This window comes from Poecilia reticulata, chromosome 1 (assembly GCF_904066995.2).
Source record: "Poecilia reticulata chromosome 1, P_reticulata-male-v2, whole genome shotgun sequence".
NCBI classification, from domain to species: Eukaryota; Metazoa; Chordata; class Actinopteri; order Cyprinodontiformes; family Poeciliidae; genus Poecilia; species Poecilia reticulata.
Genome location: NC_088830.1, coordinates 3,256,760 through 3,275,167, shown reverse-complemented (window position 1 = coordinate 3,275,167; position 18,408 = coordinate 3,256,760). Strand labels below are relative to the sequence as shown.

Sequence of the window (18,408 nt, the reverse complement as noted above, 5' to 3'; positions counted from 1 at the left end):
GTATGAAGTTACATGGACACGTGGTCTGAGTTGGGTATGTAACTACAGTAGTTACATTTATTCAATTACATTTACTTAAGTAACTTTTATGAAAAAGTGTACTTTTGGAAGTATTTTCACTACGCTGTACTTTTTACTTTAACTTGAGTAATTTTATTATGAACTATGCCTCCTTTACTTGGAGGCATAGAAGCATAGTGAAAATTCAGGATTTTCTACCCACTGAATGAAAAACAAACATGTTTTAACCAAAAATTCAGCAAAGACACGCACACCTGTGGTTTTGTTTAAGTTTCATAAGTTTTATGTTGAAAGGAATTGATTCGGAACCATTTGCTTTGTCTGATTTTGTTATTTTTGTTACTTATATCAATTATTGTAATTTTGGTCCTTAAAATACTAAATTTTCCACCTAACTTTATAGTTATAACTCACGTTATAACTATAAAGTTAGGTGGAAAACTTTATAGTTTTCCACCTATCATCGTCCATTTTCCACCTATCATCGTCAGATGATGTCATTTTAAATATTAAATGATTGATCAGCTATTCAGTACTTGAGTAGACTTTTTACTAAATACTGTTTTACTCTTACTTGAGTAATTTCTTTGATGGTTACTTTTTACTTTTACTTGAGTAAAAACAATTTGAAGTACTGCTACATGACCAGAGAGGGTAAATGTAACTATTTTTGGAGAGTTGGTACTTTAACACTAATTGTAATAATTGCATGTCAGCATTTCACAATCTGACAATCTTCCTTTGGGTAACCTCGTTGTGTCTTTGTTGCTCCTGCAGCTCCATGGCCGTTGCTGCCCTCTGCCCCCCCCCCTCTCTCTCGGACTGCTCCGCTCAGCGAAACGGAGGACCACCAGCGGGATGAAGATGGACCAACTGGATTTGTGTTCTCTCTTCTGTGTGACTAGATGAAGGGACTCTCACCTTCATTCATCAGCAGTGGTTAGACTGCAGAGCAAACAGATGCAGAAGTAAACATCATCAGATTATTTAAATTGACTTCCTCAGCATAGACCTTGCTGAGTGTTGACTCTTGTTGTTCTGGTTATGAGTTGTTCATCTCCAACCAATGAGCCAGAGAGCTGCAGCAGCGAGGAGAGCAGCTGCACCACCTCCTCCATTACTACCTCCGACCCGTCTTCTATGTCTGGACAGAATGACCCCCTAAATGAGGCCCAGCATAAAGCTCCCCCTCCTCCTCCCCTCCCCCCTCCACCCCCCCCACCCCTGGCGACGACGCCCGCCAACCACAACCCAAGGAAAAAGCGCCGTGTGCGCAGCTTCTTCTGGAAGCCCATCCCGGAGGAGAAGGTGCGCGGGAAGCCGAACATCTGGACGCTGGCGGTGCGGCAGCAGCAGTACCAGATTGACGTTCGCTCTGTTGAGGAGCTGTTTGGGCAGCAGGAAGACGCGACCTCGGCTTTACGAGGCACAACGCCGACAACAGGAACCTCGACTCGTATATCGAGGTCCCGCTCCTTTAAGGACAACAGCAGGAATGAGGCGAGTGCTGACAAAAACGGCTCAGTGATGTTACAACACAATAAACTCACAGTGAAATATTAATACAAATCAAACTTTCAACACAAATGCATTTATTCAGTGGGCAAAAATATCTCACATTTAGAAGTAATTGTTAAAAAAAAAAAAATGCTACTCATTTAAGCATTGGCCAATCACTGATTTCCCAAAATTAAAAAAAATCGGGCCGATTTATCGTCTGGGCGATTTATTGGTGCACCCTTTATAGGGACCCAGGACTCTAATCAATCTGGAGAGATTGACTAGTTTACAACCAAAACTTTTGACCCAGTGGAAATGGATTGTGCTGTGGTGTTAAAACACAGGCATGCATTAGAGATGGGTCTTTGTTTTTCTGCTATATTTAAATCATATTCCATTTTTTTTCTGGTTTCAGGTCAGCATCCTGGACTCCAAAAGAGGAATGAATGTGGGCATTTTCCTCAAGCAATTTAAGAAGTAAGTCAGTTGTAAGTTTGAAAAACCAGATTGAACTGTGTCCAGTTGATTTTTTTTCTTGCTGTAAATGCCAAACATTGGTTATTTCATGCTGTTTTACTGATTTCCACAGTATACTGATATAATGTTTATAGTTGTTTTATGTACTAATTAGTGATGGTTGTAGTTAGACCCAGAAGCAGACTCAGTTGAGGTAAGTAAAGTTGAGGTTTTTAATAAAAATAAATGTGAGCTTACAAAAAGGATGAGGAGCAGAACAGGACAGTTTAGGAACAGGGAACAACAGGAACCAGCAACAAAGAAGCAACGGAAGAATCCAGTCTCATCAAAAGTAAAAACAAAAACTAAGGTTGATCACAAAGGAACAAGAAAGTGAGAAATACAAGCACAGAAAAAAAACTTAAACAACAATGGGATCCGTCGGCCATGGCCGAATAAAAGACATTGTGTAAAAAAAAACAACAAAAAAAACAGACCTGGCTGGTGGATAGGCCTCGGAAGGTTCAGTTCAGGATGTCTGCAGCAAAGAGGCTTAGAGACTAAAGGTTTGTAGTGAAGGTGTTTGAAAGTTGCAGGAGGTAGTGGACAGAGGACTGGTGACAGTGGCTAAAGGCTCTGATAGGCTGTTGATGGAGGCACAGGAACCTTGGAAACCAGCAACGGAGGCTCAGATCCATGAAAGAGGCAAGGAGAGGCTTGTTATAGGACTGGAGGCTGATGGCAATGTCTGAAGAATCCTTAGTGCCAATGTTGAAGGCAAACGAACCCCAAAAGCCAGGGTACTAAATGGTCAGAAGACAAGATGTGCGAGAACCAAGGAGTCTGTCGCTGATGGAAGGCTGGGAGCAGATAGTGATGGATGGAAAACCTCAGAGGTTGGCAACAAAAGAACTTCATTCGTGCCGTTAGACTACTAAACTCCCATTATTATTTTTATTCTATATGTATATTGATACTTTTTGTTATTACTTATTAATAATGCATCAGTGGTAGGAGTTTGCCCTGCAGTCAGTGGATCGCTGGTTTGATTCCCGGTCTGTTCACTCTTGTTGTTTATGTCCTTGGGCAAAACGCTTCACCCGCCTCACCTGCTGGTGTTGGTCAACAGGGCTGATGGAGCAAAATTTGTAGCCTCACTCCTGTCAGCCTACGCCAGGCCAGGCTTCATTTACTTCAGAAATGTTCTCTATTTCTCCACATAAGTTTTAGAAATGCCAACATATAAAAGTGTAAAAACAACTTTAGAACACAACAAATTACATAGAAATTTGCCAAATTCAGAACTGACTGAGTTTTCAACAAATTAATGAATCAATAAATTAAACATGCTCACAAGTACATGTTCACTTGTTGCAGATGCTTCACTCTGTGAATACATTTGGGGATTAAAATTCCCAAATTTTACATGATAACAATCATGAGTAATATAACACATTCATTCAAATGATGCAAAAGGCCTTATAACGTTAAACATTTGATTATCTGTCTATGATATCTTCTAAACTACTAAACTTTATTTGAAGGCTCTGTGATAATGATATAACAGCTGGAAAAAAACTAAATGAACCCACTGTTGTTTAGCATTATATTTGTTGTTTTTATTGACAGACTAATAAAAAAAAACAGAACTAGGAATATTTAAAAGGCCAGGCACAGAGGTGTTATGAATTTAAGTTAGAGGAAAATTTGGGGAAAATTCCATGCTTCCTGATAACTTCTTATCATTATATCTATATTTGTAAATGTAATGTTGTCAGTAAAATTACTATAAAGCATTTATTTGTTGTCATATCCTCGGACTTTAATTCATCTGCTGCCTTTTAATGAAAATGCACTCCTAAAAATAAAACTCAACATGATTTTATTTCATTTCTTTGACTTGTGAGAAACATACCTGATGCCATTTCTTAGCATATTCTCAGTTTTAGGTTTAGTTTAATTCCTCACTGTGCTGAAGCCTGAATCAATATGATGGATGTGGTTTGAGTGAGAATATTTGGCAGATAACCCCTAGTCCAGTGTGTAGATTAAATTTATGAAACTAATCTCAAAAAGAGTCCAACCTTACTGAAACAGATAGTCACAGCAGAGTTCAAAAAGGGTTTCCATGACAACAGATTTGCATAGCTCTCCAATATATTTAAATGATATTTGACTGAGCCATTTGACTGACCTCACTGCAGCAGCGTTTATTTCTGTTTGGGACTTTTTAAAAAATTTTTTGTCAGGCACATTTTATTATTGCTCTGTCTAATGCATAAGGCCAGGTCCTGATGTAATGTGAAGCTAATTTCACTCAGTTTACTCATTAGTGTTCAGTGCTGTTTATACTTTATTACAAGTAGAATAAAAACAAAAAATATATAATTTGGATGTGTTTTGTGGTTGTATTTTTTTGTTAGGTTTATGTGATCCAATTTTGACTGTTCCTGCTTTTCTGGCATATGTTCTGTATTGTTAACTCAAAAATCACTGTGGTCCATCTATGTGGAAACAGAAGACACTTGTAAGCACTAGATCTGGCAGGAAAGAGATGACAGAAGAAGAATTAAAAATGTAAATCATTGTTAATACAGAAATGGAAGCCAATTTGACATATTTGGAAAATACAGGAACTACCTATCACCTGCTATTCATTCTGACTGTGAAGTTTGGTGGGTCCACTATATTAGAAAATCTTTCTATGGTGATAATACTGATAAACAATGTGATGAGCAAAATTATTGAAAAAGATGTTTAAACAGTTAAATAGTTTCTTAACAATAACCAACCGCTTTGATGTCTTTCAGTCTGGTTTCCAGGCTCACTGGCCTAGTCAAAGTGTTCAGTAACATCAATATAAACACAGACTGTAGAAGAACCATGGTGTTGGTTCTGTTGGACCTCAGTGCACCATGTGACACTGTTGACCATGACATGTCACTGAAACAACTAGAGAGTTGTGTCGGACTCTCTGGTCCTGTATTCAACTGGTTTGAATCGTACATATAGAACAGTGCTGAGGGAGATGACCCTTGAAGTATTTTTCTCAACCCTCACAAACTGGGGTCTGTCTGTGAGAAAATCCAGCAGCCAGTTACACGGGGGGGGGGCTTAAGCCTAAGGGGAGTTAGTTTTCTCACCAGGCGCTGATTGTGTTGAATGCTGAGCTGAAGTCCAGAAACATCATTTGCACATGAGTAGTCTTCTCCCCCAGGTGTTTCAGGCTCCAGTGCAGTGTGGTGGACACAGCGTCCTCTGGGCAGCAGTTGGAGCGGTAGGCAAACTGGAGCGGATCAAAAGAGGAGGGAAGTTTTGAGATGATGTGATCCTTCACCAGCCTCTCAAAACACTTCATCATTATGGCAGTGAGAGCAACAGGGCAATAGTCATTCAGTGATGAAATTGTGGGTTTTTTGGGCACTAGAATGATGATGGCCATTTTGAAGCAAGATGAAATGACAGCACAGCTCAGCGAGGTGTTAAATGTGTCAGTGAGGACGTGAGTCAGCTGGTCAGCACAGTTGTTGAGAACCAGGTCTCAAGGACCTGCTGTTATCAGGACCTATTGCTTTATGCATGTTGAGTCTTCTCAAGGTCCTCTGAACATCAGCTGCCTCCAATCTGAGTATCTGTTCACCCAGATGAGAGGAGTGTTGTTGAGGGGTTCAAAATGACCAAAGTACTTGTTAAGTGTATTCAGAAAGTATCAGTTGGAAAACAGGACAAATACAAAACTATAATTCATGCACATTTATTGACTTACATTTATGAATTTAGATGTCTACGCATGCATTTTAATGGACAATTAAAATGCATTAATTGTCCATTAAAATTAATGCATTTTAGACAAGAATGGATAGACAGTAATGGGGTAATGTCTATGTAATGTCTATGTAATGGGACATTACCCCATTACTGTCTATGGGGTAAGACAGTAATCTTACAGTAATCTTACCCCATAGGTAACTCCTTGTGTTTCCATAGCAACTTAAACAAACAAGAACCTGACACAGGTTGTTTGACATCATCATGTTGATGATGTCAAACATCAACATGATGTTGATGTTTGACACCTCTCACCTCTCATCATGGTGAGAGGTTCTCATCATAGATGAGAACCTCTATGTTCTCACCAATGATGTCATAACAGTTCAAAGAGATACAAGAATACAAGAATTCTCAGTTTGCTTTTCAACTTGGTTGGAGGTAGATCGATTCCAGAGAGACGACTTCAAACTGACTTTACAAACCATTTTAACTGTTCACCAAGTCAAGATGATTTTGGATATTGTTTGGGACCTTGGATTTCTTGTTACGAAGGGAGTTGAAAAGTTGTTAGAATATAGCATAAGAGGCAAAGACGTTTTAGTAGAGAGCTCTGAGGACGAGAGATCAAAATACTTTGGTTTTGACATTGAACCCTGAAGACCAAAAGGACATGGAAGATTCCTCTAAGGATTTGAGTGAGTTACTTCAACAACCACAGCTAACTCTTTGCCAACACAGACATTACAAAAAGTGTCTTTAACAGTCTTCCCAAAAACATGAAGGACCTGGATGTGAAACCAAACTGTGACAGCAAGGAAATTGTGACAAATTTTGAAGAAATCTTAGAAGATGAAATTCAAAATGACACAGATGATTTTGACAGCATGGATGTTAATCTTGAGCCAACCATCTACTTTCGCAAATTTTCCAACTCATTCTTCAACTGTTGGATGAATGTTACAACACAAAACATTATGAACTTGAGTATTACCAGAAGGTTTGTGGCTCAGAGATATCTGGACTTTCTACAGAGATGCCATTTTTTGCAAGGTTTTTCTTTACAGCAATGCACCAACCAGGAAGATATTTTCCCCCAGATGAAGACTTTGCAGTTCAGAATGAAATAATTGAAACACTGAAGATGAAGGATGTAGTACATCGGGACAAGGGAGGAGACGTTTTGTTTTATATGCCACACTGTCTGACCCAATATGTCATTAACACAGACTGTGAGCTGACACAGCTGACTATTGTGAACAATGTCAGAAGTCTTCATGTGTTATTCGTAACCTTGGTCCTGTCATTTACCTACCAAAGGAACAACAAGACACTACACCCATTCTTGTAAACTAAAATAGGTGTGGAATTGCAGAATGTTGTGATACCTGCAACTGCAAGGCGGACAAAAAGGAAACTGTGACACCAGTAGAAGGAGACCATCTCTGGTTCATCAAGTCTGATCATGATGAGTTTCATTTTATCTGTGCAGTAAACTAAGAGCTGTGACTTAGTTTGTGAGTGATGGTAACCTTCATCAGGTGAAAACTTCAAAAAGCCTCAATGAAATACTTAGAAATGAGTGGAGGTGGGAGAATGATTCAGGACTTTTTCATGTAACTCTGTCTGTTTGATATAATCCTTCAAACCTGTTGATGTTTCACAACTGTGAAAGGCGATCAACTTGACATTTACTTTGTATGAGCTTCTGAGATCCTTTCTCTTTTGTTGTTGTAGTGCTGTAAGCAGATATAAGGTTACAGGAATAAACAGGTTCTGAAGTAAGATGAAGCCTGACTGAGGATTTATTTTATGTTTAATCACTCAGTGTTCACATACCCAGCTGAGACACATGAATCCATATGCAGCTCAGCATGGGTTTTGTCCAGTTTAAATGTTAGCAGTTGAATAAAAACTGATGTCTAAATAACTAAAGGGATTAGTTTCTCATTTGTTTACATCCCTTGCATAAGATGGGTCAGTGGATAATCAGAACCAGCTTCAATTTATTGCCTTTGTGAGAATGAGGGAGGAACAGGCATTCATAGAAAGCACCTGCACAGCTTAAGTAAAATTAGATGTTTGTCTTTAAGGTCAAACTGCTCCATTGTTGAAGACATCCGACGTGGAGAGGGGAAGATTTATGGAGCCGAGCTGCTCAAAGACCTGCTGAAGCTCCTGCCCGATGCAGAGGAGGTCTGTGTGTTTGGCCTGTGTTCACGTATGAATGGCGAAAATACTCATCAAAGACAGTTTGTCTAAAAAAAAAGAACCTATAGCTTCTGCTCAGCTTCCGCTCGCTTTTTATCTTCTCTGCAGATCAAGAAACTGCAGGCTTTTAAAGGAGACCCAGACAAGTTGACACTGGTTGATTCCTTTATGTACCTCCTAATCCAGGTGCCACGGTAAGTTGGTCTCAGTGGTGGAGCGGTGCATGCAAAGCGTTTCCATCAAAAGGGAATCTGGAGTCATCAGTTTTTGACAGATAATACCGGGTTTATCCTGAAGTACTGCATGAAGATGATTTCATAACCTTTCCGGGGAGTTTGCAGGAGACTGGGAATGTTCTGCTGAATAACACAGTTCATATAGTCAACATTCCTCAATCTCATTTAATTGATAGAAAAATCAGAAATTTATTTTGGTGTTAGTTTCCAGATTTGACTGGTAGGGGGAGGCAGTATAAACTTGAGGCCATACTTAGTCCCATTGTTGCATTTATTTTAAGCTTTTTAACGAGTGACTATAGAAATGGTTTCCTGGTCATTGCCTTCCTGTCCAATTCTGCTCAAAAACAATTCTCACTTCCAACGTAGTCTGGACTTTCTCCCCTTCACTTGGATTGTCTTCTGTATATTTTCTACAGTTAGCTTTCATAACAGATGTGAACTGTTTATGAAAGCAGACCTGTAACTATTTGAACCCAGTTTAAAAGGCGATTCTGCCTAATACTGATGTGAACTTTTGACTTTAATAACCTGTTATAAACCAGACCCTTGTCCTACACTATTTGCTTCTTCCCAAAGGTCTGGGCTCTCAGCTACTGAGAAAAAATTGCCTCCTGGAGGCGTGGCCTGTGTTGAGGTTTAAATTTTTCCCAATCTCTAACATTTGCCTGTGACATATGCAATGCCCCAGTTCGACACTATGAAGCTTACCTGAAATTGCCTGCACTGTAAACAACCATCCTCCACTGTGAAGAGAGAAGAGCCGATTCAAACGAGGTGGCTGTTAACGTTAATTCAATATTTGGAAATGTGGCCAACATTTACTGAACGGCTTCATATACTTCCTCCGCTGCCATTGCTAAACTACAGACAGACTGCAATTCTAAAACAGCGCAGAAACTCAACATCCTTTTAAAACTTCTCCTTCTGTTCACTGATTGGCCAGTAGAAAATCTACTGGATTGAATCCAAGTGAATGGAAGAAAGACCAGACTGTGCTGGGAGTGACTTTGTTTTTTGAGCAGAGTCGCACAGGAAGGGAATGGCCCAACTAGACTTTAAGGAAATTTAAAAAAATCTCAACAACAACAAAAATAAAACTCTTTTATTATTCTGCCATTCAGCAATTATAAATATTTTTGGTTTTCATAATAGACCTAAAACAAAACTATGTTTTATGTAGCATAATCTCAGTGAGAGGAAAATTCGTAAATGAATTACCAGTTTCAACTGTAGCCATTTAAAATTCAGTTCCATGTATGACATACACAAATATTCTGTTTCCCCCAGGATCCAGTAACATTTGAAATAACAACCAGAAGTCAATGCTCTTAAAAAAGAGATTCAGCAGCTCTCCACCTGCTGCTGTGCTCTCCTCTCACTGCTTTGGTTTGTAGGTTTGAAGTTCGGATCGAGGCCATGGTTCTCCGTGAGGAATTCTCACCTTGCAGTGCTGCGATGAGCCATGACATCGATGTCATCAGAGCCGCTACTGAAGGTATGATGCACGTAAAATATGGCGCCGCATATTTTTTGTGCATACGCACGCTTTATACATGAAGCTCCTGGTAGAGATCTGGACCCAGTGCTCAGTTTCTAACCTAACCAACATATTTCAATTTCATAAGTATTCAGTCCTATTTATCTGATATATTTTTCACTTTTAGCGTTTAAATAAAAGTTTTTGACATTTTAAGTAAGCTCCATAGGTTTTTCATTTTTGCACAATCATATTTTAACTTTCAGCTTCAATCTTTTAACGTTTGTACTAAATCAGACTGAAAAAAAATGAATGTACAGATAAATCAGAATGTCTGAACTTGTGTTGTTATCACTGAGCTGATGTTTACCTCTGGAGTCTCTAACATGTTCCTGTCCTGTAGAGCTGATGAACTGTGAGGAGCTTCATGCCATCCTTCATCTGGTCCTGCAGGCTGGAAACATCATGAACGCTGTAAGAGTTTAGCCTCATTAAACACTCACATATAGGGTTAGTTATTAGCCTGGAGCCATTCTACATATTATGTAAAATTTGTACTTTTAGGTCATATTTACTCTCTGATTCAGGCGACCTTCTTTGTAACAACTCCTTTTAACCCTCCTGCTGTTTTAGCGCAGCACTCAGGAGTAGCGTGGCAAATGTCATAGTCAAACAGCAGGGAAGCGGGAGGGTCGTCCCATCAGACCATCAGTTTCTAAAACCACACAACAACAACAACAACAAAAAAACTCATAAAAGCTCAGTGCGACCCCACCGGACTGCGCACAGAGTAAAAAACTCATGTGGTCTAATTAACCCATCATTTTAGACGGCAGGAGGGTTAAACTTACCACATTTTAGTTTTCAGCTTTGTAAAAACATGATTTTGATATTGTAAAGTTTTACTTGGCACTGTAAAGGTGCATGAGGAGATGCTTACTGAACCGAACAATCATCTGTACTCATCTACAGTGTTCTGATAACATTTTGCTTGTGTTTGAGACACAGTGATCACCTTTTGCCTCTGCTGAATATCTATCTGTCCACAGGGCGGCTACGCAGGAAATGCTGTTGGATTTAAGCTGTCGTCTCTTCTCTCATTGGCCGACACTAAGGCCAACAAGCCGGGAATGAACCTGCTGCATTTTGTTGCTATGGTTAGTAAGCCTGGAGATAATATATATATATATATATATATATATATATATATATATATATATATATATATATATATATATAAAACTCTGCAAAATATTAAGAGACCACCCAACCACTGCACTGAACCCTCATGGTTATTCCTCCGTTCTGAACTCTTCCTGACATCAAACATTAATATTGTTGTTTCTAAATGAACATAAACTTGTTTTCTTTACATTATTTGAGGTCTGAAAGCATTCCATCTTTTTTGGTTATTTTGACCATTTCTCATTTTCTGTAAATAAATAAAAAAAATTTCCTTGGAATTTCAGAGACATGTTGTTAGTTTATAGAATAAAAGAACAATGTTCATTTTACTCATTTATCTATGAAGAGCAAAATCAGAGAACTGATCATTTTGCGGTGTTCTCTCAATATTTTTCAAGAGCTGTATATCTAAAGCACAAGTTTGATTCATATAACTTATTTTTTTGTATTTTTCTTTCAAAGTGACAACGTTTAAGGAGATTATTGTTGTTTAATAATAATAATAATTATTGCCTGTTTTTCTTGTTGCTGAACTTTGGCTGCTTCTTTAGTCGTTTTTACTGATTATATGGACCGCTTCAAAGGAAACAGAAAAAATAACGTACCAAACCTCACTGACCAAGAAGTAAGGCATAAGTGTCCATTCAGCTGCAGAACAGTCAGCATGAATCACATACTGTATAAGCTGTGTTTTATAAGTGAGCTCTGAACAATATTCTGTCATGGTTAGGTAGATGAACTGGAGAGAAAGTAAGAGAGAAAAGCAGAGAAAAACTTGGAAAGACATTCAGAAAGCCAGGAGGGCCAGGCACTCTGGAAGCTACATATAAACACAGTGGGTTTGGTTTGGTGGTGTAACTGTGACAGGGATCATGCTTCCCTAACAACAAACCCTGGATCACCAGTGAGCTACAGGAACTGCTATGCTGAGATCCATCCTTACTCCCAAAACTTTAGTACTGCTGTAAGAGGAAGAGGAAATACCAAACACTGTGATTCCCAGAGGGATGTTTGGAGAGCAGATAGTGACTAAAAGCATTAAAGAGATCAAACTGGATCACCAATCTTACTCCATAAAACGTCCATGTGTCTTCAAAACAGCACACATCCCACTTTATCCAGTCCACTATTCAGTGTTGTGATGTAAACTATCTGATGTTTCCCCACACAGGAGGCGAAGAAGAAGGATGAAAAGCTGCTAAAGTTTCCAGAGAATCTGCAGCATGTACAGAGTGCAGCCAGGTGAACCAAAACTTCCGTCTGGTGTTTGCATTTGGTATTAAATACATATTTATACTCTGCCATCCAAAGGTTTTATCAATATTCAAGTTTTGCACCTGCATGATTGAAGAGTCATGAATCAGTTTTGAAGTGGTTGAGTGGATTCACTGAAGAGTCTGGCCTCTGTCACATGCACACTGCAGTGCGAGTACTTCTAGTCTCCCAAGGTCAGATGTGTGTGTTCAGTGCAGCTCCTGCACTGCAGAGGCTGCATCACTGCTGCACTCCTCCTTTAAGAACAGTCCTCCAGTTCTTAAAGTGGATGGAAGAGTGTGTGAGGGGTGTGAATCTGTCGGGAATTCCTGACCTCTTTCTTGTTTCTGTGCAGAATTTCAGTTGAAAACATTGAGCTGGAGTTTTCCTCCTTATACATCCGGATCAAATCCCTGGAGGAGAAAATCCAAGGAGAAGAGCAGCTGCAGCTGCAGCTGGAGCCCTTTCTGCAGGTGAAGCTGCTGCACTGATGTCACACAGCACACACGCACACACAGACGCACACACACACACACACACACACACACACACACACACACACACACACACACACACACACACACACACACACACACACACACACACACACACACACACACAGACGCACACACACACACACACACACACACACACACACACGCACACACGGAGACGCACACCCACACACACACGCCCACACACACGTTTGCGTGGCTATCTTTGTGAGGACTTTCCATTGACTTCATTCAATTCTACAGGCTAAACCTTAACCTTATCCTAACCCTAACCCATACTCAATTCAGACCTTAGTCCTAAATCTAACCTCTGACCCAAAAACAGTGTTTCCCCTTGTGGGGGACCAAAACCTGGTCCCCACAAGGAGCAGTTGGTCCCCACAACATAGTATGTGTCAGGAAAATGGTCCCCACAAGGTATTCCAAACTAACACTTCAGTATTAGGCAAACTAACTGAGTTCTGAAGCTTCTGCCTCAGCTGCTGCTCACAGCAACATCTGTAAAATAGTAGGTGGCTGAGAAAATGTGTGTTTGTTTGGTGTCTGTGTGCTGTCAGAGCTCAGCGCAGACGCTGCAGGACTTAAAGAGGCGCAGGCTGGAACTGCGAAAAGAGGGCAACACTCTCATCGACTTCTTTTGTGAAGACAAGGACACCTTCAAGCTGGACGAGTGTTTTCGGATCTTTCAAGACTTCTGCATTAAATTCAACAAGGCTGTAAAGGTCAGTGTGAGTGGAAAGATGCAATATTCTCACTGTTTAGCAGCTATGGTAGAGATTATTAAAACAGTCAAAATGCATTCATCTTTTATTGCAATAACAAAAAATTTTCTAAAAATCCAGAATTTATAATTAGAGTTTGTTTATTCAGTGGAGGAAAAACATATATATACTGTACATTTAGTCAGAGCAATAATGAAAAAAATAGAAGCAGCCAGGACAGTGTGGTGACAAAAATCCCCATCTCAGTGGTAGAAAACAACAGTCGTTGTTTTAGAGTGAAATTATGCTTCACTCTAAAAAAAAGTGTAATAAATTACACTTTTAAAAGAGTGATTTATTTCAACGTGTTTGGAACTTTTTCGCCATTGCTTCACTTTGTGTGTCTGATTTCAAAATAAAAGCACGATGAGCAGTACTGCTTCACAGGTTGTTGTGGGTAGTTTGGTTATGCTTCATCAGAGATAGTACAGTATTTTTCATCAGCAGTAGCTGAAATGAGTCCAACAAAAAAGAGAAAAACTTCTCACATATGAGAATACTTTGAAAACACAGCTCACAAAAAGGTTCTGTTTAAATAAAAATAATTAACACCATGAAGCTGCCTAACCACACCTAACCACAAAATACTTCAATCTGTTTGATAAAATATTCAATCTACATTTTAAGTGCACCAACCAAAGTAATAAAGAGCTTCATTACAAGGAGCCTTTGTCTGTCTGTATGAATGACCAATCAGAGTTAGTCTTCTGTAAATTGTCTGGTTCTGCAATGAAAATGAACTGTGTATTTTTTCTGTTGGCCAGGACTCCTTTGAAAAAGAGTATTTTAATCTCAACGTAAAATACAAAAAAAGCAGCCAGAGGTCCAAAAATACTTCACAGAATTCAGAGAAGGTCACAAAAACGTATTCAGTGAAGAATCATTTAAATCAAAGCGGTACTGGACAGGACGTCTGCACTGTGGTGTATGCCAAACATTCAGGCTGAGGGTTGGATTTCTATGAAATCATTTATTTAATAATCAAAGCAAGTAGCAGGAAATGTCAATCCAAATGAAGATAAACATTTGAAGAATGTTTAGCTAATTCACATGCAGGTGAGTGTTTGTCAGTATTCAGCGAGAGACACTGCCTTGTATCCAGACCTTTTGACTTTTTCATATATTGTAAAGTGGTAACCACAAACCTCAGTGCATTTTATTGGAACTCTTTTATGATAGACCAACATGAAGTTGCTCGTTAGAGAGAGGTGGGAGGAAAAGTATACATGCTTCCAAAAATTTTTTTTTTTACAAATAAATATGTGAAAAGCGTGGCATGTAATTGTAATGGTATTTACTGGTTGTGTACATCTCTCATTACTCATAATTCCTGAAGTTTTCCTGCTCCTGTTTCGTCTCAGGACAACAGGGAGCGTGAGCTGAAGGAAGCAGCCAGACTGCGGCGGCTCAGGGAGCTGGAGGAGAAGCGCTTTGCGTGGGCCGCTGAGGATCACAGCAGCGTCTTCGGCCGCAGCAGCAGCGAGAGCGACGTAGAAATGCTCACCAAGGAAGGCCTGCTGGACTTCTTCCAGAAAAGATCCCAGAGTCCAAACAGTCCGCTTGGACGCTCTGCCAGTGCCCGCCGCCACCGTCACACTATGACCTCCATAGTAGACCGCGAGCTCCAGGGTTACCTGGAGCTGTTCGGAGGCGCAGGGAACCCCACCAGCTACTCCAGGTTCTACAGCCTGCCCCGGTCCGGCCGGCCTCTCCACAGGAACGCCGTCCCGTGGATTCTTGGTCAGGATGACAGCAGAGAGGCGACGTCTCCACATGCAGAAACGGAGCCTGTTGGCTCTCTGGCCAGCTTCTCCTCCTCTGGCTCCAACAATAACGAAGTCGTCAACGACAACGATGATTACTCGTCTGTTTCGGAGAGCAGCGCTTTGCCTCGCCCCTTCTGTGTCTTTCAGAAGCCTGTCCACCTTCCCAACCCGGCTGTTACTGGCCTCATGAATGTTAGCTTGGACAAGCATACTTTAGTTCAAGCTCCTCAAAGTTTTGACCTGCAGAGCCCAAACAACAACAGCGACCATAAGCACTTTGTCAGCCATGGTGACGTTGTGGTAACTGAACTTGAACAGGAGGCAGAACGTTCTCCCAGACATCAGGACAGGTTCGTGTTCGATGAGGTTTTGGAGAAAAGAGCTGATCCAAAGGCAGGGGACGGTAAAGACAAGACAGGAGCTTCCTCTGAGAGGGAGAGAGACGACAAGGACTGCAGCACAGTTTCATCCACAACCTGTGATACCCCCCTCCCTCTGGATACCTCTGTGTCCAACAAGAAGCCCATGTTTTACATAATAGACTGCACCGAAACAGACTGCTCCGTGGTGCTGGATTACTCCGAGGCTGAAAGCTCATCTCTCACCAAAGAAGGTCTTCAGTTTGTTCCTCAGTGGAGCAAAGATCTGGAAAGCCAGCAAGGTCCAAATTCCTCCTGCAACGACAAGTCCATCTCAACCAGTGAACTCTCAGCGCCCAAATCTGCAGATGTAACATCTGTGGCTGCATCTGCCACCACAGAGGACTGGGACACAGAGAGCTGCGACACGGCAGAGGGGAAACAGGCTGCAGAGAAGGACCAGAGAGCAGGCAGAAAACCGCTGAACTCAAAGAGCAACAAAGTGTCAAAGGGCAGCGGGGGTCGAGGGGTTCGGACTCTGACCAGCGGCGAGAGCCAGGGAGTCCGGAAAGTTGTCCCCATCAGCAGGGTGAACAGGACGGGCAGCAGCAGGAGGACAGACAGAGCTTCGGTCCAGGACGGCGGAGAGGCACACCGACACCTCCGTGACCAAAGCACTCCTGCAAGAGGAAGAGCCGAGAAGACAGAGAGACCGCCTCGACACTCAAGCGTTCCTCCTGATGAGTCCAAGGTCCAGAGGGGGGGTGGCCTCACGGGGGGCGTGTCTAGATGGGCGCGAGATTCAACGCCAAGGAAAGCTTCCCTCCACAAGCCGAGCGCCAAACCGCTCAGAAACATCCCAAAGCCTGTGCATGAGGAAAAGATGTGCCGCTCCACCATGAGGGCTCTGGCTCAGGCCCAGGCTCAGGCTGGACCCCCAGGGGGGCCTTCCTCTGAGAACAGCAGCTCAGAACCTCAAAGCGCTAAGAACTCCTCTAACGTCCCCAGCTTTGCCCGAAACACTGTAGCTTCATCTTCCCGGACCAAGAGGGATCTGGGCCCTCCGACTATCCCCACCACCCCATCCCGCAGCCCCTCGCTCCGGGGGCGCCGCACCTCCACCAACCAGAACCGGGCCTCACCGACACCTCAGAGCAACGAAGAAAAGCCTCCAGCGACACACCTGCGGCGGGTGCACAGTGTCAAGGCGGCTAGCCGCAGCGCCTGTCGCAGCGAGACCCCGCCTCCAACATCAACACGGGGGAGCATTCGGAAGACCAGCAGCTTTTCTGAAAAGTCTGTGCAGCTCAGAGACTCGTTGATGTCTGGCAAAGCCACAAAGCCGAGCTGGAAGTGACACCAGACCTGGTGCAAACTGACTGCAGTCACAGACGACCTCTCCATTTAGAATAGAGTGATATTTACTCGCCTTACCAATCCACAGTGGAGGGGAATCCTCTCTAACATGCAACAGATCTCAAGCTGAAATCTACATTAAGCTGTTTCACCTCTGAAGTTACTTCTGTAGTTGACAATTGCAAAGAGCAAGATGCAATGAACCTCTCTTCGTTTCTGTCGTGTTTCTATAGAAAAGTTACTTTTGTTTTTCCACTAACATGACAAGTGGTAAATTGGTGATCTTACACAGAAGCCTTATTGCCTGCTTAGCTGTTAATCTGCAGATCCCTGTATGCTACTGTCTGTGACGATGTTAATGTTTTAAGAAATACTGACTCACTACCATAATGCTGCTAATTAGCTCTGATTGTTCCCTTTTTTTAATTCAGGGTTTCAGAATCTGGTAAATCTTGCTGCTGTCACTGTGCCTTGAAAAAGTATTGATACCCTGAGAACTTTTTCACATCTTCTCAAGTTACAACCAAAAAAAAAACTTCAATAAGTTTAATTTGTACTTTATGTGATAGACAGATAACAATAAGTAGTGCACACATTGGCAATGGCAGGACTGCATTATATGAGGAAGTAATGTTATGCAATATGCCCAAGTGTAATATTACTTAATATTACACTTAATATTAAGTGTAATATTAAGTGTAATATTACTTAATATTACACTTAATATTAACTGTAATATTAAGTGTAATATTAATTATATTAATAATGAGGATTAAGGAAAATCCTCATTTTCCTTAATTTTCTGTTTCTCAGTGGTTATTGTGATGCTTCACATACTCTGTGACCTCAAGCATCAGGGCATCTGATCTAGAGGTCAGTAAATGTCCAGCCAACAGGCTGGACGTATAATTGGCAGATTGGTGGAATTCACGTTTATAAATCACCCTGGGCTTTCTAAAGGTTTTTATTTGGGGACGTCAAAGTAAACAGGGTTCAATACAAATGCTCTCCACAGTTTTCAGATTTTTATTCCGTGTGTCCCTTTCCTCCCCCTTCACTATTATGTGCAGCCTTGCCTTTGTGTAGGTCTATCACATGAAATGCCAAATGAATACTTACATGTTTGTGGTTGTAATATGAGAAATCATTCAAAACGTGGAGTGGTATTCATGCTTTTGCCAGGCATTGTGTGTGTTTTTGTTTTGCCTGGTCCTCCAACTGTTTCCTTTGCTCAATACCTCAGACAGATCGCTGTGGCCTTGTAATCACATGAGACGGACTCGTTTATTTTTACATGCTGACAACATGGACATAATCGGATCAGTTAAAGTCCATGGCATTCTCAAGGTAGAACAACATGTAAATTCACAAATAAAATACCAGTGTACAAGACCTGCTTTTGGTACCTTTTCTATTGAAGTGTCAGTCATTTGAAGTCACCGTGGACATCAGAAATGTTCAAGCTTGGTGTAAGATATGATAAATATTGATGATGTAAAATAAAAATGTCGAGTGAATTTAAATAATACTGAAAATATGG

At 41.1% G+C, this 18,408-nt stretch overlaps 1 protein-coding gene across 4 annotated transcripts in view; it reads left to right on the top strand.

Moving 5' to 3' along the window:
- The window catches only part of fhdc1 (FH2 domain containing 1), a 31,202-nt gene extending 12,942 nt beyond the window's left edge, over positions 1–18,260 (top strand). For 3 of the 4 annotated variants that reach the window (XM_081610211.1, XM_081610239.1, XM_081610262.1), the window contains exons 2-12: positions 799–1,521; positions 1,937–1,998; positions 7,824–7,941; positions 8,065–8,150; positions 9,590–9,690; positions 10,076–10,146; positions 10,722–10,829; positions 12,029–12,099; positions 12,467–12,584; positions 13,184–13,348; positions 14,749–18,260. In XM_081610211.1, coding sequence (XP_081466337.1) covers positions 1,066–1,521; positions 1,937–1,998; positions 7,824–7,941; positions 8,065–8,150; positions 9,590–9,690; positions 10,076–10,146; positions 10,722–10,829; positions 12,029–12,099; positions 12,467–12,584; positions 13,184–13,348; positions 14,749–16,869 — 3,477 coding nt within the window. In that variant the 5' untranslated portion in view covers positions 799–1,065 and the 3' untranslated portion in view covers positions 16,870–18,260. The remainder of the gene's footprint in view (positions 1–798; positions 1,522–1,936; positions 1,999–7,823; positions 7,942–8,064; positions 8,151–9,589; positions 9,691–10,075; positions 10,147–10,721; positions 10,830–12,028; positions 12,100–12,466; positions 12,585–13,183; positions 13,349–14,748) is intronic. The other variant, XM_017303747.2, reaches the window with a different exon arrangement.
- The last annotated feature ends 148 nt before the right edge of the window (positions 18,261–18,408 follow it).